At 39.9% G+C, this 24123-nt stretch overlaps 1 protein-coding gene across 1 annotated transcript in view; it reads right to left on the reverse strand.

Annotated features, from left to right (window-relative positions):
- The window catches only part of BIRC6 (baculoviral IAP repeat containing 6), a 218977-nt gene extending 194882 nt beyond the window's left edge, over positions 1-24095 (reverse strand). Inside the window, exon 1 of the mRNA XM_081797299.1 lies at positions 23748-24095. Coding sequence (XP_081653425.1) covers positions 23748-24072 — 325 coding nt within the window. The 5' untranslated portion in view covers positions 24073-24095. The remainder of the gene's footprint in view (positions 1-23747) is intronic.
- Positions 24096-24123: the final 28 nt, after the last annotated feature.

Raw genomic sequence — 24123 nt, forward strand, 5'->3', positions numbered from 1 at the left:
GGTGGCTCAGTTGGTTAAGCGACTGCCTTCGGCTCAGGTCATGATCCTGGAGTCCCTGGATCGAGTCCCGCATCAGGCTCCCTGCTCGGCAGGGAGTCTGCTTCTCCCTCTGACCCTCCTCCCTCTCATGCTCTCTGTCTCTCATTCTCTCTGTCTCAAATAAATAAATAAAATCTTTAAAAAAAAAAAAAAAAAAGAAGGAAAAAACTATGGCACATACCCTGTACTACATACTGAACCTTTTGAGAATTTGTACAGAAGTAATCTGTAAGGGACGCCTGAGTGGCTCAGGTAAGCAGCCCACTCTTGATTTTGGCTCAGGTCACAATCTCAAGCCCCATATCAGGCACCACGCTCAGTGGGGAGGCTGCTCGAGACTTTTTTCTCTGCCCCTCCCCCTGCTTGTGTGTGCACTCTCTCTAAAATACATTAAAAAATCTTTTTTTTTTTTAAGTGACTTTTAAACCTGCATGGATAAAGTTAAAAAAATGAGCAGGAAACTCAAATTCCTCCGTGTACAACAGAAATCAGCACACTTCTTGTGAAAAGCATCAGACAGTAAATATTTTAAGGTTCACAAGATACCTGGTCTCTCTCACAATTACTCACCTCTGCCACTGTACTGCAAAGGCAGCCATAGCCCACATGCAAGTAAATGGGTGTGGATGTGTGCCAGTAACACTTTATTTATAAAATTAGGAGATAGCCTGAGAACTACAAGGGTTTGCAGACCCCTAATTGACACTAATGACTTGTATTAATGCACATATTCTTTCTGGGAAAGGAAAACGTCACAAAACAGGTTAAAATTCACAGCCAGACACAGTAAGTTTCTGAAAACTAACAAAGAAAAATCTTGAAAGCAAACAGACAATAAGGACACGTTATTTTCATGGAAGTAATAATACAATAAAAACATGTATCATTAAAAACCATAAAGTTCATTAGGAAGTGGACCATTATTTTTTAAGTACTAGAGAAAAAGAAATTCTATATCGACAAAAATATCCATCAGAAATGAAGGTGAAATACATTCTTGGATGAAGGAATACTATAGAGAAATTTTGCCAGCAAAGCTACTCAGAAAGAACTGCAAAAGGAAGTTCATCAAATATAAGAAAAATCATTTCAGAAAACTTAACAGTACCAGAAATGAGGGAAGACCAACAGGAATGGTATATATAACCAATGATTTTTTTTGTCTCAGTTCTTCAAAATATATTTGAAAACTGAAAGAAAAACACTATACTGTCTGAGAGGGTTTCTAATGGATGTAGATGTAATGAACAAGTAAACTAACTTTTAAAAGAAGGGAGACTACGATATAGTAAAAAGGTTCCTACATTCTGCTTAAAGTGGTAAAGTACTGATTCTAAATACACTGTGAAAAGTACATATATTGCAATCCCTCAAGTAACTACAAAAAACATATACACATAATTATAGTAAAAAAATAAAAAGTTAAAATAATTAAAATATCAAATAACGAGGGGCACCTGGCTAGCTCAGTCAGTGGAGCATTCAACTCTTGATCAAGGGGTAGTGAGTTCAAGCCCCATGCATGTTGGGCATAGAGTTTACTTAAAAAATAAATAAATAAATAAATAATAAAATACCCAAAAAAAAGAGAAAAGGAGAAGAAACAGAGGAAAAGGGAGGAAGTAAATAACAAAATAGAATATCTAATTCAAAATGTCAACAATTACATTAAATATAAACCATCTAAATATATGCCAATTACAAGACCAATTGTCAGAATGAAGTGAAAAACACATATACAATCCAATTCTATGATGTCTATAAGAAACTTTTACCCTTCTAAGAGGATAAAAGTAAGGAGCACTGGCTGGCTCATTCAGTATGTGACTCTTGATCTCAGGGTTGTAAATTCAAGCACCACCTTGGGTGTAAAGATAACTCAAAAATAAAAAAAATACGGGGTGACTGGTGGCTCAGCGTCCAACTCTTCACTTCAGCTGGGGTCATGATCTCAGGGTCGTGAGTTCAAGCCCCACACTGGGCTCTAAAAAAAAAAATTAGAGGTGGCTGGGTAGCTCAGTCAGTTGAGCATCTGACTCTTGGTTTCGGCTCAGGTCATGATCTCACGGTTGTGTGACTGAGCCCCATGAAGGGCTGCGCACTCAGTGTGGAGTCTGCTTCAGATTCTCTCTCCCTCTCCTTCTGCGTCTCTCCCAGCTCTTACCTACACAGACATGAGCGCTCTCTAAAATAAATAAAATCTTTTAAAAATAAATAACAATAAAAATTTTAAAATTTAAAATAAAAATGAAAGGATAAAAATAAAAGGATGGAAAAAAGATATTTCAGGCAAACGTTAAAGAAAAGATGAAGTAGCTATATTTATATTAAACAAAGATCAGAGCAAAGAAAATAACCAGGGATAAATGAGGTCATTACGTGATTAAAGGGCTAATTCACAAAGAAGAAAAAGCAATACTAAACACGTATACACCTAAGAGAACTTCAAAACACATACAGGAGGGCACCTGGATGGCTCAGTCGGGTAAGCCTCCGACTCTTAATTTTGGCTCAGGTCATGATCTTAGGGTCCTGAGATCAAACCCCGAATTGTGAAGCCTGCTTGAGATTCTCTTTCTTCCTCTCCCTTTGTCCTTACCCCCTCTTAAAATTAAAAAAAAAACAAAAACACACACACATACAGCAAAAATTAATGGAACTGAGAAGAAATAGGCATCCAAATTACAGCTGGAGACTTCAACACTCCTCTCTAACTAATAGAACTAATACATAAAAAACCAGCAGCAATGGGCGCCTGGGTGGCTCAGTCGTTAAGCGTCTGCCTTCGGCTCAGGTCGTGATCCCGGGGTCCTGGGATCGAGCCCCGCATCGGGCTCCCTGCTCCGCGGGAGGCCTGCTTCTCCCTCTCCCACTCCCCCTGCTTGTGTTCCCTCTCACTGTGTCTCTCTCTGTCAAATAAATAAAATCTTTAAAAAAAAAAAAAAACCAGCAGCAATACAGAGAAACTGAACACCACCATCAACAAATAAGATTTTTAGAATATTCCACCTATCAAAAGTAGAATACACATTCTTTTCAAGTGTACATAGAACATTCACCAAGATAGATCATATCCTGGGTCACAAAAGAGACCTTAACAAATATAAAAGAATTGAAATTAGAAGTATGTTCTCTGACCACAATGTATTTAAGTAGAAATCAGTAACAGAAATATAAGAGGAAATACTTGGAAAATAAACAACATACTTCTAAATAATCCACAGGTCAAAAAGTTTCAGATAATCCAGAAAGTATTTTTAATCGGAATGAAAATGAAAATATGTCAAAATGTGTCATATGCAAATAAAGCATTGCTTAGAATGAAATATGTAGGAACTAAATTATTATACTGGGGTGGGGAAAAAAGTCTCAAATCAATAATCTGAGCTTCCTATTTAAAAAAACTAGAAAAAGGGGCACCTGGGTGGCTCAGTTGGTTAAGCGACTGCCTTCGGCTCAGGTCATGATCCCGGAGTCCTGGGATCGAGTCCCACATCGGGCTCCCCCTTCTCTGTGGGGAGCCTGCTTCTCCCTCTGCCTCTGCCTGCCACTCCCCCTGCTTGTCCTCATTCTATCTCTCTCTGTCAAATAAATAAATAAAATCTTTAAAAAAATTAAAAAATAGGGTGCCTGGGTGGCTCAGTCGTTAAGCGTCTGCCTTCGGCTCAGGTCATGATCCCAGGGTCCTCGGATCGAGTCCCACATCGGGCTCCTTGCTCCGCGGGAAGCCTGCTTCTCCCTCTCCCACTCCTCCTGCTTGTGTTCCCTCTCTCGCTGTCTCTCTGTCAAATAAATAAATAAAATCTTTAAAAAAAAAAAAAAGAATAAGAAAATACTACGAACAACACTATGCACACAAACTTGACAACTTAGGTGGTCAAAATAAAGAAATATGAAAACTCAGACTGTCAAAATAAATAAACTTAGTACTACAAACTTAAAAAGATAACTGGGGAATAATAAAGACGGATCTACACATATTAATTTGAAGGTAGAGGTGAAATGTACCAATTGATTGAAACCACAAAGTACCAAAACATCCCATATGAAACAGATAATCTGAATTAAGGAAATTGAATTCATAGTTAAAAATCTTCCAAAGAAACCTCCGGGCCTACCTGACTTTATTGCAGAACTTTATCAAACATTTAAGTAACAAGTAACACCAATTCTACACAATTCTCCTCCAAGAAAGAGAAGTGGGAATACTTTCAGACTCACATTATGAAACCAGCATTAACTTGATGCCAAGGCTAGAAAAAGATAGCACAAAAAAAACTATATACCATTATCCCTCACACATATCGATGCAAACACCCTCCACAAAGTAAAAGCAAATGGAATTTAGCAAATATAAAAAGAATAACAGACCAGGACTAAGTAGAGTTATCCCAGGAATATAAAACTGGTTCAAGGGGCGCCTGGGTGGCTCAGTCGTTGAGTGTCTGCCTTCGGCTCAGGTCATGATCCCGGGGTCCTGGGATCAAGCCCCGCATCGGGCTCCCTGCACAGAGGGAAGCCTGCTTCTCCCTCTCCCACTCCCCCTGCTTGTGTTCCCTCTCTCGCTGTGTCTCTCTCTGTCAAATAAATAAATAAAATCTTAAAAAAAAAACAAAACTGGTTCAATATTCAGGAATCAGTCAATATAAGCTACCATATTATAGCTTAAAGAGGAAAAGCTACATGATAGATGCATTTGGCAAAATATAACATCCTTTCATGATTAAAAAAAAAACTCAGCAAATTAGAAATGAAAGGGAATTTGCTCAACCTGATGAAGGACATGTACAAAAATCCAACCACTATCAACATAATTAACAGTAAAACAATGAATATTTTCCCCCTAAAATCAGGAACAATGCAAGGACACACTCTCACCACTCCTATTCAATATCATATTGGAAGATCTAGCCACTGCAATAAGAAATGAGAAGGATTTAAACGCCATACAGATTAGAAAGGAACAAATGAAACTGTCCCTATCCACAGACAACATGATGAACCTATAAAGAAGATCTAAAAACAAAAACAAAACTCCTAGAGCTAATAAATGAGTCTGGCAAGGTTAGAGTAAACAAAGTACATAAAAATCAACCAACTGTACTTCAGTATACTAGAAATCTGAAGCTTAAATCTACAAAAACCAGTTTATGATAGCTTTAAAAACATAAAATAAGCGTTCCCGTGTGGCTCTGTTGGTGAAGTATCTGCCTTCAGCTCAGGTCATGATCCTGGAGTCCTGGAATGGAACCCCATGTTGGGCTCCCTGCTCAGTGGGGAGTCTGCTTCTCCTTCTCCCTATGCCCCTCCACCTGCTCAAGCTCCCTCTCCCTCCCTTTTGCTCTGTCTTAAATAAAATCTTTTTAAAAAAATAAAATTTATTTGAAAAGACAAAAGAATTGGAATAACTAAAGCAATTCTGATAAAGAATAAGGTTGGACAAATCACATTACATGATTTTAAGACCTACTATAAAACTTATAGTACCACAAGAAAATATAATAGTGGCAAATGGTTAGACATACAGATCTATGGAACAGAAGAGAATCCAGGGCGCCTGGGTGGCTCAGCTGGTTAAGCGACTGCCTTCGGCTCGGGTCATGATCCTGGAGTCCCTGGATCGAGTCCCACATCGGGCTCCCTGCTCAGCGGGGAGTCTGCTTCTCCCTCTGACCCTCTTCCCTCTCATGCTCTCTCTCATTCTGTCTCAAATAAATAAATAAAATCTTTAAAAAAAAAAAAAAGAGAAGAGAATCCAAAGATAGACCCACATAAACATGGCCATTTGATCTTTTAAATTATTTTTAATTGTGGTAAATCAACACAGCAAAATTTAGCATTTTAACCATTTTTAAGTGCACGGTCGAGTGGCATTAAGTTCATTCACACTGTTGTGCAACCATCACCACCATCGATCCACAGAATGGATGGTGCAAAACTTGCAAAACTTGAGCTCTATAACTATCATGCACTAACTCCTCCTTCCCAACTCCATACCCCCCAGTGCCCAGCAATCACTATTCTACTTTCTATCTCTAAGAAATTGACTACTTCTAAGTACCACATTATAAGTGGAGTCATACAGTATTTGTCCATTTGTGATGGGCTTTTTTCAATAAGCATTTTGTCTTCAGTTTATCCACACTGCAGTCAAGTGTCAAAATTTCCTTACTTTTTAAGGCTAATATTCCATTGTATATATACACCGTATTTTGTTTATCCATATAGCCATCAATGGACATTGGGTAGCTTCTACTTTTTGACTATTGGGAATAATGCTGCTTTGAACATGGTGTACAAATATTTTTTCAAGACCCTGCTTTCAATTCTTTGGGGTATATACTGAGATGTGGAATTGTGATATCATACGGTAATTTTATTTTCAATTGTTTGAGGAAACACTATACTGTTTTCCATACACTATTTTATATTCCCACCAAGAGTGTACAATACGAAGGTTCCAATTCTCCACATCCCTGCCAACACTTATTATTATTTTTAATGACAGTCACTATAATGGGTGGGAAGTGGTATTGCATTGTGGTTTTAATTTATATTTCCCAAAATATTAGTGATGTTGAACATCTTTTCATGTGCTTTTTGGCCATTTGTATTTCTTCTCTGAAGAAATATTTACTCAAATATTTTGCTCATTCTTTAACTGGGTTATTTTGTTGTTGTTGAGACATTAAAGTTCTCTATACATTCTGAATATTAATTCTTTATATATACCTGGATATGTGATTTGCAAATATTTTCTCATATTATGTGTTTGCTGTTTTACTGTTGATAGTGTCCTTCAATGCACAAAGGTTTTCCTTTTGATGAAGTCCAACTTGTCTATTTTTTCTTTGGTTCCCTGTGCCTTTGATGTCATATCCAAAAAATCACTGCCAAATCCGATGTCATGAAGCTTCCCCCTTTGTTTTCTTCTAAGAGCTTTATAGTTGTAGCTCTTATGTTTAAGGGTCCAACTTCATTCTTTTTTTTTTTTTTTTTTTAAGATTTTATTTATTTGACAAAGAGAGACACAGTAAGAGAGGGAACACAAGCAGGGGGAGTGGGAGAGGGAGAAGCAGGCTTTCCGCCAAGCAGGGAGCCCGATGCGGGGCTCAATCCCAGGACCCTGGAATCATGACCTGAGCCGAAGGCAGACGCTTAACGACTGAGCCACCCAGGCGCCCCTCCAACTTCATTCTTTTGCAATGTGGATATCCAACGTTTCTCAGCACAATTTCTTGAAGAGATTGTCCTTTCCCCCACCGAATGGTGTTGGCCTTCTTGTCAAAAATCATTCACGACATATATGAGGGGTTATTTCTGTGCTCTCTATTCCATTAGTCTTTATGTCTGTCTACACCAGTACCACATTGTTTTGGTTACTGTAAAACTGCAATAAGTTTTGACATGTGAGTCCTTCAACACTGTTCTTCTTTTTCAAGAACACTTTGTAGAATCCCTTGAGATTCTACATGAACTTTATGTGGGTTTTCCTATTTCTGCAAAAAACATCATTGGGATTGTGATAGAGATTGCACTGAATCTGTAAATCACTTTGGATAGTACTGACTTTTTAACAATATACAGGCGAAGCACTTACAAGGATGCAGAGTTAAGTGGAACTCATATTTTTAATGGAAATACATAATGGCACAGCCACACTAGGTTTGACAGTTTCTTTTTTAAGATTTATTATTTTTTTTTTAAAGATTTTATTTATTTATTTGACACAGAGAGAGAGAGAGGAATCACAACTAGGCAGAGTGGCAGGGAGCGGCAGAGGGAGAAGCAGGCTCCCCGCTGAGCAAGGAGCCCGAGGTGGGACTCGATCCCAGGACCCTGGGATCATGACCTGAGCCGAAGGCAGATGCTTAACGACTGAGCCACCCAGGCACCCCTAAGATTTATTTTTTATTCATTTATTTGAGACAGAGAGAGAGAGAAGACATGAGCAGGGAGGAGGAACAGAGGGAGAGGGAGAAGCAGACTCTCCACTGAGCAGGAAGCCTGACGAGGGGCTTGATCCCAAGACCCCAGGATCATGACCTGAGCTGAAGGCAGACACTTAGACTGAGCCACTCAGGCGCCCTGGTTTGACAGTTTCTTATAAGATTAAACATACACTTATCAAATGGTCCTGTAATCCCACTTCTATGTATTTACCCTAGAGACATAAAATCTTACATTCACACAAAAAACCTGTACTCAAATGTTTATAGTAGCTCTATTCATAATCACCAAAGCTGAAAACACCCAAGTGTCCTTCAGTGAGTGAGTGACTAAACAAATGGTGACACATCCATACAATGAAATACTGTTTAGGTATTAAAAAAAGAACTACTGATACATGTGACAACTTGCGTGAATCTCAGACATTACGCTAACTGCAAAAAGTCATTATCAAAAGGTTACATACTGTAGGATTCCATTTCTAGGACATTCTAGAAAAGACAAATAGTATGGAAAACTTGATTGCCAAAGGTTGGAGGGGAACAGGATGGGGGGAGGGTTAGACTATAAAGGAAAGAGCCCAGGTGTTGAAAATGTATCCTAATTGTAGTGGCAGTTACATGAATCTATGCATGTACTGGTAATACACAAAAAATAGGCTATCTTATTGTAGAGTATTAAATAAAATTTTAAAATATTATAGAAGAAAAAATGGGAAAATATCTATAATATGCTATTAACTAAGTAAAGGAAGGGAAATAGTTTATAAAATATCATTGCAATCCAAATTCTATAAAAATATATTAAACAATGGGGCACCTGGGGGGCTCAGTCGGTTAGGTGTCTGCCTTCAGCTCAGGTCATGAACTCAAGGTCCTGGGATGGAGCCCTGCTCTCTCTCAAATAAATAAAATCTTTAAAAACGTCCTTAAAAAATATATCAAACAACAGAAAAAAGCAAAAAGAAATTGTTACACACCAAAACGCTAACAATGGCCATCCCTAGGTAACAAAATCATAGGTGACTACTCTTTTCCTTAGTCTATTTGAGGTCTTATAATAAATGGAAATTCACAAAGGTAGGAAACTGTGTTTTTTAAAATCATTTAATCCTAATACCCACTTCAAGAAATAGTCAATTCTTTATCAAGGCACTATCCATGTGCAACCCTACAAAACTTGCAAAAATATTATCTGAGTTACATTATCTTTGCCAACTGACAGGATACACTGTAAAATTCCATTTCCACAGAGATAACATCAGAGTTCAATGCTTAAAATACTCTACTAAAACACAGTATATAAAAACATCAAAGTCAATAAAGAGGGTATAAAATTAGTGTTCTTACAATTATTTTAAAATATAATTAAAGTAACCAAAATTAAAATCACTTAACAAAAGTTGTTAGTACACTATATTATTCAAACCCAAAGCGAGTATTCCTGTAAAACTAAAGTCAGTGCAAAGCAAAGAAAGTTTGGGAAAGTTCAGGCGCTAGGCCATGAAAAAAGGATAACAAATGGACGAAATGCAATGCAGTGACAGTCTTATTCCAAGTAAGAGAATCAACATCTGCCTAGGCATGAGAGTGGGTCTCCAAAAGATACAGACTTACTGGAATTAAGAATTCCAAGTTCCAGGGTGCCTGGCTGGCTCAGTTAGTGGAGCATGTGGCTCTTGATATCAGGGTTGTGAGTCCAAGCCCCACGCTGGGTGTAAAGATTACTTAAAAAATAAAATCTTTAAAAAAAAGAGAGAGAGAAAGAGTTCCAAGTTCCAATTCTCTCTACTCACTTTATCCAAAAGTTCCACCAAACCACCTATTCTACTATAATCTTAAGTATCTGATATCAACTGAGAAAGTTTTAAGAACATAATCATCACTGAAGTTTCCATGGATGGGACTCAATCTTTAAAGACCTACTCCCTGCAAGAAATTTTTGGGAACTATTTCAACATATATTATTCAATTTGTCACAGTTAAATCTCCCAATCATCTTGGGATACAATAGTTCCATTCTTCCTTCAGAATTCTGAGCTGGTTATAATTAAGCAAAATTTGGGAGCTGCCTTCCCTATCTAATATTGCTCAAGATAACCCTAACCATCTATATACAAATTCCTGTTGCTACACAAAGTTGTCCATATGAGAGGGAACTCAGCTATAAATTAATACAATTCTGTAATATGGAGGACACACCCCATGAATTTCTATTTGGAGCTCATATTTGAAACTACTGTTCTCTGCCTAATACAGAAGGCACATATATCCAGACGAGTAGTCACAGACCCTTTATCATTCCTCACATAGCCTAAATTTTAAGTCAGTCCAAGTCAAATTCCATCCAGATATGATGAAAATCCGCCTAGCTGTTTTTGCATACTACAGTAACAGGCCAACAGAAAACCTCCCTGGATATCTGCCCGGCTGCTTCCTCACATCACTGGGATCTTTGCTCAAGGGCCACTTCAGAGAGACCCTCCCAGACCACCTCATAGCACAAATTTGCCCATTACCATCTCGTACCAGCTCTAATTTCTTACAGCATTTATCACCACTTGGTACAGTGCGTGTGAAATACATCTCTTCCCACTAAACCATGAGCTCTAGCAAAGCAAGGACTTTGTTAACTAGTGTATCACCAGTGCTTGACACACAATAAATGTTTTTGAATAAATGAATCATTTTCTATGGTTTTAAAGAACTTTTTAATATATTAAAACTAAACTATAATGTGGTAAAATACAATATTCTCACAGTTTTGTTTGTTAACACAACATGAAACAAAGACAGTTCAGGCATGAAACTAGTTGAACTGGTACAGATAACCCCACCCATCTACCCTTCATAGCCCCATTTTCCCCAGTATGAGGTCACTGTCCTTGGCTATAGTGGTATTTTGGTGAAAAAGTATCAGAGCACTTAGCAGGTTCAAAAATCAACCAAAACTGAATTACAGCAGAGAAAGACAAAATAGAAACCAACAGAAATTTGGTCCTTGATACATCCCTGCTGCTTATAAGCATATTTCATTATATAGTCACTAAATACAATTTAAAACACAATGAGGGAGATTTTAGTAGCAGACAAACTAACTTGGGAGGTTTTAGTTAACCAAAAAATTAAGGCTAAATAGAATACTATTCAATTCAAATGAAATCTGTCTCTCATTTATCCAAGGCTTATCAAACTAACTTACTCATGAAGTTTGAACCTCTAAACCTAGGTGCACATTAGAACACCTGGCATTCTGCTTAAAAAAAAAAAAAAAGCAGGCCTGGGCTCCACTCCAGACCACTTAAGTCAGAATTCTGGGACCCAAGGAGTGCCTGGTGGCTGTCAGTTAAGCATGTGACTCTTGATTTTGGCTCAGATCATGATCTCAGGGTCGTGAGATAGAGCCCCACCATGTGAGGCTCCTTGCTCAACATGGAGTCTGCTTCAGATTCTCTCTCTCCCTCTACCTCTGCTCTTCTCCCTCCCCTACGCGTGTGTGGGTGCTTTCTCTCTCTCTCTGTCTCAAATAAATAAATAAAATCTAAAAAAAAGAAAAAATACTGGGACGCAAGCAGAATATTTTTTTAAAGTTCCCCTGATGATTCTAATGAGCAACCAAGGCTGAGAACCCACTGCTCTATGCATCTCCCCAGTCCTACTTCTCTCCTACTTCATAAATCTAAGTACAGAAACAAATCATGAACTTAAATCATAACTTAAATTCTTGGCACCCACAATAAATCTCAAAGAAAACATTCCTATCTGCCCCATTCTAACACTTCTACCATTTCCCCTAAAGAGTAAGCATAATATTTATCTCCCCTAAAATACATCCCTGATTTAAATACTCAAATGAGACCACAACTTCCTTTTAGGAGCACCGCCCTTGTCACAAGCTATTTTATATAGCAATTACTTTATTCTTTTTGTTATTTATATCTGTTATCTCCGTTTTTATACCCAAGGAGTTTGTCTTTTTTTTTTTTTTAAGATTTTATTTATTTACTTGACAGAGAGCGAGCACAAACGGAAGGAAAGGGGAGAGGGAGACCCCCGGCTGAGCAGGGAGCCTGACATGGGACTTGATCCCAGATCCCAGGACCCTGGGATCATGACCTGAGCCAAAGGCAGACACTTAATTGACTGAGCCACCCAGGAGCCCCCCAAGGAGTTTTAACTTTTTTGTTTCCTTCACATTTGAGGTGCTACAGTTTACAAAGACATTTCTGCATTCATTATCAGATGGTGAAGTAGTCTGGGCAAAAATTACCACTTAGTAGAGCATTCTTTTTCTTTTTTTTTTTTTTTAAGATTTTATTTATTCATCTGAGGGAGAGAAAGAGCACAAACCGGAGAGAGGGGCAGAGGAAGAGGGAGAAGCAGACTCCCCGCTGAACAGGGAGCCTGACTCAGGGCTGGATCCCAGGACCCGCGGATCATGACCTGAGCAGAAAGCAAACACTTAACCGACTGAGCCACCCAGGCGCACCAGAGCATTCATCTCTTGATCTCAGGGTCGTGAGTTCAAACCCCACAGTGGACATGGAGCCTACTTTACAAAAAAAAATTGTAAAATAAATAAGTAAATAAAAATATTTTTTTTAAAAAAAGAATTACCAGCCCATTTTAAAGATGGTAACTCTGAGAAGTTATCCTGTCAAAGGCATAAGGCCATGGGCAGTACAATGCACATATCACAAAGGTCGTCTTGCCCACTCCCTACTGTTCTTACAAACTATATTACAGAAATCTAATATTGCTTATAGTCGTCTGTCTGTAGCTACAGCCAACACTGCTAAAGACAAAGTACCAAATTTTCAACAACTTAAGTATGGTTACAAGTACAAATTGCTAGTTAAACAACAAGGTTATAATGGGTGCACGTTTACTTCTGCTCCCTTCCAAGTCTCACTAAAAAGACAGTAAAGAAATAAAGAGGGCATTAAACAAACCCACAAAGACAAAAAGAACAAGTCAGGAGATAATAACAGAAAAATTTTGAAGTTGGAGGGCAGATGGAAGAGCCTTAACAGAATCATTCCCCGTGGAAAAATCTCAAAGCTAAACCAGCAGGGAGGAAAGGCCAAAGTATCTTTGTTGTAGTGGGTTTTCTAAAGATGTATTTATTTATTTTAGACAAAGAGTAAGAGATCCCACGTGGGCATGCAAGTGGGGGGAGGGGCAGAGGGAGAGAATTTTCAAGCACACTCCCCGCTCAGCGGGAGCAGGGCATGAGGCTTGATCTCACAACCCATGAGATCATAACCTGAGCCAAAACCAAGAGTCAGATGCTTAACTGACTGAGCCACCCAGGCGCCCCTGTGTTGTAGTATTTTTCAAATTACGTAGTAATAAGTCTAAAATAAAAATTACTTCAAAATAGTAGCCTTTCGCAGTATTTTTTCAACTGACACTAAAAACACAGCTCCTATAATAACAGGTCCCTACATTTTTTACCTTAAACTAGGAGTTCTTGCATTGAAAACTATGGCAGCCATAGGTCAGAGGGACCAAATCCTCAGGCTATCTCATCACTCCCATCCTTGTGCTCTGCACTCCAGTACCAACATGCTTGTAACAAATACTACCTGCTTCATGCCTCTGCTCTTGCTCATGCTGTTCCCTCTACCTGACTAACTCCTATTCTTTCAAGAGCCAAGGTGTCACCTCTTCTAAAAGCTTTCCAAATTGGGAGGCAGGGGGGATTTTAAATTCATCTTACTATCCCCATATGGCAGACAAACACTTGTTGAACTGAACTATTAAGAACACCAATCCAAAAGTAACACTTATTGCACGCTTACGGTGGATTAAGCAGTACCTACATGTATCAGTTTATTTAATCTTTCCAATAACCCAATGAGTTAGGTGTGCAGAGAGACATTAAGCATCTTACCTAAGGGCACAGATAATAAGTGATGAATCATGGACGGAAATGCAGTCTGGCTCCAGAACCAATATCCTTAATCACTAGGCTCAGCTTTCTATCTAATTGCCAGTTTTCCTAATCCGTGTTCCCAAATCCTCAAGCTCAACTCTGAATTCCCAAGCCTTCTGGACATCTCTACTTGGATGTCCTTCAAGAACCTCAAAATTAACACAACCAACGTCACTATCTCCCTCTTGCTCCCAACCTTCTCCAACAAAAACCACTCACCACACCTTCTTGTATTACTTATTTCAGTTAATAAATACCATTCACCCAGTTACCAAAATTGGGAACCCACACATGAGTACTTTTCACCTTATCCATCTCTCTCATCCCCACGTTCACCAAAAATTATGGTTCCTACCTTTCAAACTAACTTACACAAAGCTCTCATCACTTCTCACACCTGGGCATTAGTTTCAAACCTCTCTAAAAACAAATTTGATCATGTAATAACCTACAATGGCTCCCTACCATTGATATCAAGTCAAAATTTTTTTCTAAGATTTTATTTATTTATTTGAGAGAGAGAGAGAGAGGGAGGGAGGGAGCTCTCACACACAAGCAGGGGGAGCAGCAGAGGGAGAGGGAGAAGCAGACCCCCTGCTGAGCAGGAACCCAATGCAGGCTTGACCCCAGGACCCTGGAACCATGACCTGAGGTGAAGGCTGACACTTAAGTAACTGAGCCACCCAGGCCCCCCTCAAGTCAGATTTCTTAACAAAACATATTATGATCTTGTCTTTGCCTCTCTCTCAGCTTCATAACCATCCCCTCACACATCCTAAACTCCAACTGGTTTCCTTCAAAAACTTCTCTCTGTTCCTTGAATTCACCATGTTTTGAAAGATCAAAATGTCTCCACACAAGCAAGTACCCTAGCTTAAGATGATGATCCCTGTAACATTCCCTCCTACTATCTCATCTTTCAAAATGAATCATAAAAACAACTTCCTTTGAGAAGTCTTCTCTATTTCCCTCAGGTTGAAGAAACTACCTCCTCTGTACTCACACAGCATTCTGCGTATCTATATTATAGTACTTATAACATTACGCTAAAATGATTTATCTGAACACATCACCAAGCATGCATTCAAAGACCAAAATGTTGCCTTAATTATTCTGTGTCCCCATATCTAGCATATGTTCAATAAATGTTTAAATACAAATCAACTAGCTCTTCATATTACCATGCTCTTTTAACAATTTCAAGTCCAAAATCAATTAACTTATAGAGTTTATATTTCTCCTAAAATACAAAAGTTATTATAATTATGTCCATTAGATTTCACCCAGTCACATTTCCACATACATGGAAAACTGGAAGAATACTGTCATTTCAACAAAATATCTGTAGCAGAAAGTCTACTATATTTAAATAGCCACTGCTACCAAAAGAATAAAAACACAATAAAAAATACTTATAGAGTACATATATATACAACCACCTTATGGGGTAGACACTATTATTATCCTTATTTTATGGGATGAACTTCAAGATCAAATAGAACCAATGGGGCGCCTGGGTGGCTCAGTCATTGGGCGTCTGCCTTTGGCTCAGGTCATGATCCCAGGGGCCTGGAATCGAGCCCCGCATCAGGCTCCCTGCTCCCCGGGAAGCCTGCTTCTCCCCCTCTCACTCCCCCTGCTTGTGTTCCCTCTCTCGCTGTGTCTCTCTCTGTCAAATAAATAGATAAAATCTTTAAAAAAAAAAAAAAAAAAAAAAAGATCAAATAGAACCAAGATTTAAGCCCAAACTGTTTGGCTCCAGAAGATGATCTCTTATAGTGACTCTCAGTAAGTCTAAAACTACTATAAGACTAAGACAAATTCTTGGTAGAGCAAAACCATCTTTGAACAGATAATAGGAAAACTTTGGAGGTAAATGTAAAAAAAAAAAAAAAAAAGGATAAATTTGGAGGATCTTAAAAACAGAGCAAAATATTTTTAATTTTAATATAAATTCACTCTACTTAATTGTGGGAAAATGTTTTGCTAATAAAACAGCTAATTGGGGCACCTGGCTAGCTCAGTTGGTAGAGCATGCGACTCTTGATCTCACGTTTATGAGTTCAAGCTCCATGCTGGGTATAGAGATTACTTAAAAATAAAATCTTAAGGGGTGCCTAGGTTAAGCATTCAACTCTTGGTTTCAGCTCAGGTCATGATCTCAGGGTCATGAGACAGAGCCAGGCTCCATGCTCAGCGCACAGTCTGTTTAAGACTCTCTCTCCCGGGTGCCTGGGTGGCTCAGTTGTTTAAGCGACTGCCTTCGGCTCAGGTCATGATCCTGGAGTCCTGGGATCGAACCCCACATCAGGCTCCCTGCTCAGCAGGGAGTCTGCTTCTCCCTCTGACTCTCCCCCTCATGCTCTCTCTGTATCATTATCTCTCTCAATAAATAAATTTTTAAAAAATCTTAAAAAAAAAAAGACTCTCTCTCCCTTTCCTTCTGCCCCTTTCCCCCCACTTCAAATAAATAATCTTAAAAAATAAATAAAATAAAACAGCAGGTCTTTGACATAAGGCAGGTCATCATGTAGCACTGCTAAAATCAGTCAACTACAAATAAAGTTTGTACTCAGCCCACAAAGAGATTTGCCCAATTAAGTTTTTATAAAGAACTCAGATGCAGGGGCGCCTGGGTGGCTCTGTCGGTTAAGCATCTGCCTTCGGCTCAGGTCATGATCCCTGGGTCCTGGAATGGAGCCCCACATTCCTGCTGAGCAGGGAGCCTGCTTCTCCCTCTCCCTCTGCCTGCCACTCCCCGTGCTTGTGCGCACGCGCTCTCTCTCTCTCTCCCTCCCTGTCAAATAAATAAAATCTTAAAAAAAAAAAAAAAAACAACTCAGAAGCATTTAGGAGACGACTATCTTCTAGTGCTACTGAAATCCCAACTCTGTACTGTGTTTATTACCTTTCATAAAAGAATAACTGAGGGGCGCCTGGGTGGCTCAGTCGTTAAGGTCTGCCTTCGGCTCAGGTCATGATCCCAGGGTCCTGGGATCGAGCCCCGCATCAGGCTCCCTGCTCAGCGGGAAGCCTGCTTCTCCCTCTGCCACTCCCCCTGCTTGTGTTCCCTCTCTGGCTGTGTCTCTCTCTGTCAAATAAATAAATAAAATATTTAAAAAAAAAAAAAAGAATAACTGAGACTAGGAAGGCTGCCTGAACCAAGGTAAGTCAGGAAATAGAAGTGGTCTGAATCATTTACAATTTCCAAAACTGAGACCTACAGGAAGATTTTACATTTTATCCAAATTAATGCATGCCTAATTCGGAAGTAGTAAACAAATTTTTTCCACCGCTAACAAAGTGATAGTAAGTATGAGTTTTATCCCAAAAAATATTTCTTGAGAAATATGCAGGCTAACCTAACTAGTCTTCTGTGCTCCAAGACTTGGAGCAAGCAGCTCTGGGCTTTAAGTCTGAATCAAACAAAAAATAAAGAAGTAAAAATTCACCCAATCTGAACTCCACTGCAACTGGAGTACAGTGATCTTTTTCTCATTTATGACCATCATGCAAATTTCTCAAATCAAATCAGAGTCAACGTCAAAGGGAAATATTCACAAAGAACTGTGAAACTAGATTTGTCTAAAACTACTGAGCAGCTTTGGAGTTTCCTCACAGTGACAGAAATCTGGAACCCACTTCAGAAACGAAGAGACATGATTTCCTTTTACACATATGCTACAACATCTACTGATTAATACCCACACCCATACACCTTCAGTTACTTATGTACCTACACTACATGAACAATCCGTGTATACACAAAACTAGTAATACAACAGTCTTAACTTCATTCTGACATTTAGCCACACCAATACGCTGAAAGACATTTATCCAAATAGAGATAATATTTGTCACCAACATTTACATTTCCATGTACATTTCAATGCTATCTATCTGTCCTCTGTATATAAACACTAAGTCAGTGAACATTTTTCAAAGTAATAGTGAGGAACATGGCAATAGCAAGCACCCATGAGGCTTAAGAAAATTGACATTCACTGTGTACATATGCCAAGCAGCATCAGGCACTTTAAACGTGTTTACCACTTAATCTACACAACCATTCTATTAAATGTTAATCTTAATTTACAAATGAGGAAGCTGAAGTTCAGGAAGTTTAGAGAGTGAGTTAGTAAGCGAGCTAAAATTCAAAATTCAGGAATACCTAAAATATAAACACCCATTCTTATCCACATGCCCTCAAAAAAGTTTATTAAAAAAGCAAACAATATACAATGTTCTACATTTAGGGGAGGAGGGCACTATTTCAGAAATCAAGAGAAAACACCATCAGTAATTAAACAAGAAAATACTGAACAGGCGCACCTGGCTGACTCAGTCAATACAGCATCTGACTCTTGATCTCAGGGCCATGAGTTCAAGCCCCATGTTGGGTGTAGAGATCACTTAAATTAAAAAGGAAGGAAGGAAGGAAGGAAGGAGGAAAGGAGGATGGACAAACTGAAGAAATTAACAATACCTTACTCTTACATCAAAGCAAAAGTAGATGGATTTTGCTGGATGATAAAAGGTGGTAAATAGGAAAAATTCCTAAGTTCAAATTTAGGGTGAAGTTCAGAAGATTTAACATAGAATATCAAAAAGGCTTAAGTAAAAAAGAAAAAAAGAGTATCTACAAAGATTTACAAGTAAATAGAAAAAATATTTTTGAACAGTAAATACACTGTTCTAAGAACTTTCCGTGTATTAACACTCCTCACAATTAAGACAATTATCATCCCCATTTCGTAAATGGGGAAACTGGAACAGAAATGTTAAGTAATTTAGTCAAGGTTACACAGTTAAATTGGGAGGTGAGGGAAAGCAGAAAATTGGGATCTTAACGTAAGCCAAGTGTCTCCAAAACCAGGCTCCTTCCTAGTATGCTAAACTGTAAGAACAAACTATAGCTAAAGAGAGGAACATACCTAGTAACATAAACAATATGATCAAGTGGTGTATGTAGAGCTATTTTGATTTTTCAAATCCAAAGTGCACAAATTAGCCTAAGAAAAGATGTTCAGCTCGTATGTCATTAGGGAATTGCAAATCAAAACAATGAGATACCACTACACACCTATTAGAATGGCCACAGTCCAAAACCAAAAAACATCAAATGCTGAGAAGGATGTGGAGCAACAGGAACTCTCATTCACTACCACTGGGAAAACAAAATAGCACAGCTGCTTTGGAAAACAGTTTGGCAGTTTCTTATAAAACTAAACATAATCCTAACACACGATCTGACATTCGTGCTCCTTGCTACTTACCCAATTGAACTAAAAACTTAAGTCCACACAAAAACCTGCATACAAATATTTATAGCAGCTTTATTCATAACTGCCCCAACCTGGAAGCAACCAAGATGTCCTTCAGGAGGTTAATGGGCAAATGAACTGTGGTCCATCCAGACAATGGAATATTATTCAATGCTAAAAAGCAAATGAGCTACCAAACCATGAAAAGACATGGAAGAACTTAAATGCATATTCCTCACTGAAAGAAGCCAAACCAAAAAGCCTACTATGTAATTCCAACTGCATGACATTCCAGAAAAGGAAAAACTATAGAGACAGTCAAATGATCAGGGAGTGACAGGGGGTTAGGAGAGAGAGACAGGTGAACAGGCAAAACAGAGGATTTTTAGGAAAATGCAACCATTCTGTATGATATATCCATTTTTCAGAACCCAGAGAATGTACAACACCAAAAGTGAACACTAATGTCAACCATAGACTTGGGTGATAATGATGTGTTAATGCAGGTTCATTGATTGTAACAAACACATTGATAGTGAAGTTTTGTGTGCACAGGGAGCAGGAGGTATCTAGGAACTCTGGACTTTCTGCTCAATTTTACTACAAACCTGAAACTGCTCTAAAAAATAAAATCTATTTAAGAAAAGAAAGGGAAGGGGCGCCCGGGTGGCTCAGTCGTTAAGCGTCTGCCTTGGGCTCAGGTCAGGATCCCAGGGGCCTGGGATTGAGCCCCACACCGGGCTCCCTGCTCAACGGGAAGCCTGCTTCTCCTCTGTCACTCCCCCTGCTTGTGTTCCCTCTCTCGCTGTGTCTCTCTCTGTCAAATAAATAAATAAAATCTTAAAAAAAAAAAAAAGGGAAAAAAAGGTGTTTATTTAGCAGTATGTAAGAAAGCATCCATTTAACATACTCATTAAGCCTATATACACAATTGAAAAATAGTTATTAGTATTTTGTACTGGGCATCCTGAGGAGGGGATATAAACAAGAGGACAGGTTCCTTCCCACAGGGAGTTTTATTTATTTATTTATTTTTTTTAAAGATTTTATTTATTTGACAGACACAGCGAGAGAGGGAACACAAGCAGAGGGAGTGGGAGAGGGAGAAGCAGGCTTCCCGCTGAGCAGGGCGCCGGATGCGGGGCTCGATCCCAGGACGCTGGGATCATGACCTGAGCCGAAGGCAGACGCTTAACCAACTGAGCCACCCAGGCGCCCCGCCACAGGGAGTTTTAAATATAGTTAAATGGACGTCGTATATTTGCAAAAAGCTACATAAAATGGAATTTAAATAGTTCAAGACAGAAAACATACTGCGAACAGTAAGTTGCCAAATTACTGAAATAGACATTAAGAGGACAATATGCGAATAGGGGTTCAGTGGATCACTTCAGACTAAAAGAACCAGGAAGTTAAGATCTGCTCTAGGTCCTGAAAAATGTCTAAGATATGTCTGGAGGGAATTGGTGCATTCCAAGAAAGAGCAAAACCACCGAGTTAGAAAAGGAAATCAAATGAACCAGTTCACAAAACTAAATAGGGAGACAAGACTAGAGAGACTGGTAGAGGCCAAATCATGGAAGTCAAAGAATGCCAGGCCAAGGAACCAGCCTAGAGATTCCGAATTCTTAACTCTTAAATGCTAAAAGGGAGCAAATACTTGCCTAACCTCTGTTATACTGATAGCTCTTAATCTAATGAGTGTATTTAAAAACATTTTATGTCAGATACAGATATATACTAGTAGACATAGTCAAAAATTCACCACCTTTGCTACCCAATTGAATATATATACACACAAGTCCTGCTCCCAAACTTCAATTTCCAATCTACTCTAATAAGCTACCCATAACCCTACAACCTGAACCCATTCAGAAGACACACAACTCTATCACCCAATAAAACTCTATATGGGTACACCACTCTTTTTCCCTTCACCCAAAGATGTCTTTCCTCTGGGGTATAAAACAAAGTGGCTCCTTGCCCCTTTAACTGGAAAGAGGGGTCATCTTAGGACCATGGTCACTATTGGCACCTCCTCCTCATTCTATTTATAGGACTGTCACCCTCTATTAATCATTAAAAGCAAACCTCCTAAATAAATATGTAAAATACATACATATTCCAGGCAAGACAAAAAATGCAGCATTCCCTCCCCAATCACCTGATAGATGACATACATAAGACTCTATACAACCTTTGGTAAATATTATCAATAACTGCAATTCTCATAAATGAAAACATTTCAGATTTTGTCCATTGTTACTTTCAACCTTTTTTGTAATCCTTTTGTTTTCCATAAACTATTCCACGTATTTTAAATCACATACTCAAACTTCAATGTGTGGGCATCTGCAACTGTATTCAATCCCACACTCTTCTAATTAACAAATTCCCCAACATATCCCAGCTAAGTTATCCGAAATCAATGACGTTCTATGCATGTACCTTTAATCTTGTGTTAAAATCCTAAAACCCTCCCCTTTAGGAATCTACCACCAGAGTGACTATTTTCTCACCTTTCATGACACATTAATACATGTCCAATTTCCTCAACCATTTATAACAAACTCTAACACACATTATTTTTCTCAAACATAAGCTCCAAGCATAAAAACACCCCATTAGACTCTCTTCTATCAAAAACATTTTAAAACTTCCATTAATATGGCTTTTTATAAAAAATTCAAATACATATACTATGATACCAATTGGTCGAAGTTCAAAAACATGAAAGAGTATTAGATACTGTTTAAAGATACAGGCATATACTGAAAAACATAAAAACGTGTGACAACAATAAAACCAAATTAAGGAGAATGCTCATGGGGGAGGGAGGATTGGAGGAATACAATTCAAGAGACAGAAAAGAGGCTTCAACTTTCTAATGTTTTATTTCATAAACAGAATCAGGGATACATGGTTGTTCATCTTATTCTTTATACCTTTCTGTTTTTGAAATATTTTAAGTGAGTTCAAGAAGAAAGGTACCCAATTACTAATTAGTATCTCCCTCTCATATGTAGTGACAAGTTGTTATTACGTCCAAATTGCAGTTACTACTCATTGTTACATCCGGGACACCCCTCCTGTCCTTTACCTAAGCCAAGAAACGAAAAATTACAAGCCTACAATCCAAAACTTTCCCTTAGATGTATCTTAGATATGATCCAGGTTTATATTCTGTAGCTATATACAATCCATTTCTTTCACAACTCTCACATCGACAAAAGTTAAACCTCTTATTTTATCCTTCTATCCCTACATTGCTATTAACTCTTACATGCCTTACTACACAGTAAACTGGAATAACGACCTTTCCTTATTTGTGTATGTTAAAATATAAGCGAATTGTTAAGCCACATAACTAATTCACTTGTCTGAATGCAGTCATATATACCTCTATGCACAAGTCTAACTCACTCATATACTAACTTTTCAATCTCAAGTTATAACTTCTAAATTAAACCACACATCATTTAACCGCAAATGAAAGGCACTAACTTTTCAATCTCAACTTATAACTTCTAAATTAAACCACACATCATTTAACCGCAAATGAAAGGTCATCTCAGCCAAACACAACTTAGCCAGGGCAATTCCGAAACACTCCACTCCAGCATACAGGGAGTTCACCTAATGCATAAAGTCCCGTTCCTGCAACAAGGTTTACACCACCCACAAGTGCTCTCCTCCACTGGCGACACTCAGACACACCTCCGAATCCTAACTTTCGGCTCGCTATGGTAAAACAAGGAGAGAGAGCATGAAGTTGCATCTCATCACGAACCCCACGGGCTCTATATTTCACACACCAAAGGGCCTGAGTTTCTCATTACTAGGAGGTAGAAGTTGGAAGCCCCGATCTAGGGGACAAGGTCTGGTCTTCCATGGCGTCCGCCAGAGTCCTAAAGTCGTCGACTAACAGTTCAGGCAGCCGACCCGCCTACTTCCCTCCCCACCCCCACTCCAGGCGCACCCCACCCCCACCCCCGGCGCGAAGCCCACTGTACATCCCTGCACCTGCGGGTCCTACGAACAGCCGAGTATCCGCTTCTCTCCACCCGAGGGAATGGCTTAGATGCCGGCTCCGACGCTCGCCTCCGGCCACCAGGCTCTCACGTCGGGACCAACCGGGCGACTCGTTCGCTCTCTGATCAGCAGCAACACCTTCTCCAGAACCGACCCGGGGGCCTGGCCTTCTCAGGTGCCAAGCTCCGAGGCCTCCTCACCTCTCCCAGAGGACCAACCTACACCGGACGCTCAAGGCCCGAAAGGCAACTCCCACCACTCCCCGACTCGCCAGTCTTTTTTCTTCCCAGCTGCAGCCGCTGAAAAAGCCAAGCCCCACGGTCCTCCTCCGCCAGCTTCCGGGCCTCGGTTCACAGGCAGGCCTGAACCCCCAGCCTTGCCCTCCACCACCCCATTCCCGTCACGCCGCTTCCCCCCCCGCCGGAGGCCGAGCACCGGGGCTGGGCGGCTTCCTTCCCCGGCATCCCGCGGGCCCGGCTCCTCCCGCGGCGGGCCCGGCCCCCGCCCGGCGTGCCGCACACTCACCGCTGAGCGCTGAGGCCTGCAGGGTGGCCCCCGAGGTGCCGTCGATGACTTTGATGGTCCCGCGACTGGTGACGGCCAGGATGGCGTTGAGCGCCGGGTGGTAGGAAAGGCTGTGCAGCCCATCGGCGTCGCAGCGCATGCAGCCGTCTCGCAGCACCAGCCACTCCGAGACCCCCGCCGCTCCCGCCCCCGCCGCCGAGGAGCAGCCCGGGCCCGAGGCCGCCGCAGCCGCAGCCGCCATCTTCCGGCCTGCGCTCAGCACAATCACACTGGGAAGCGGCTCAGTGACAGTCCCGGGAGGTGCAGCACCACCGCCAGTCACCATCCGGGGCCAGGGGGCAAGTGGAGCGCGTTAGCCGGAAGTGAAGTCAGGCGC

The sequence above is a fragment of the Leptonychotes weddellii genome, chromosome 10 (assembly GCF_054177405.1).
Source record: "Leptonychotes weddellii isolate Sample4059 chromosome 10, ASM5417740v2, whole genome shotgun sequence".
Taxonomy (NCBI): Eukaryota; Metazoa; Chordata; class Mammalia; order Carnivora; family Phocidae; genus Leptonychotes; species Leptonychotes weddellii.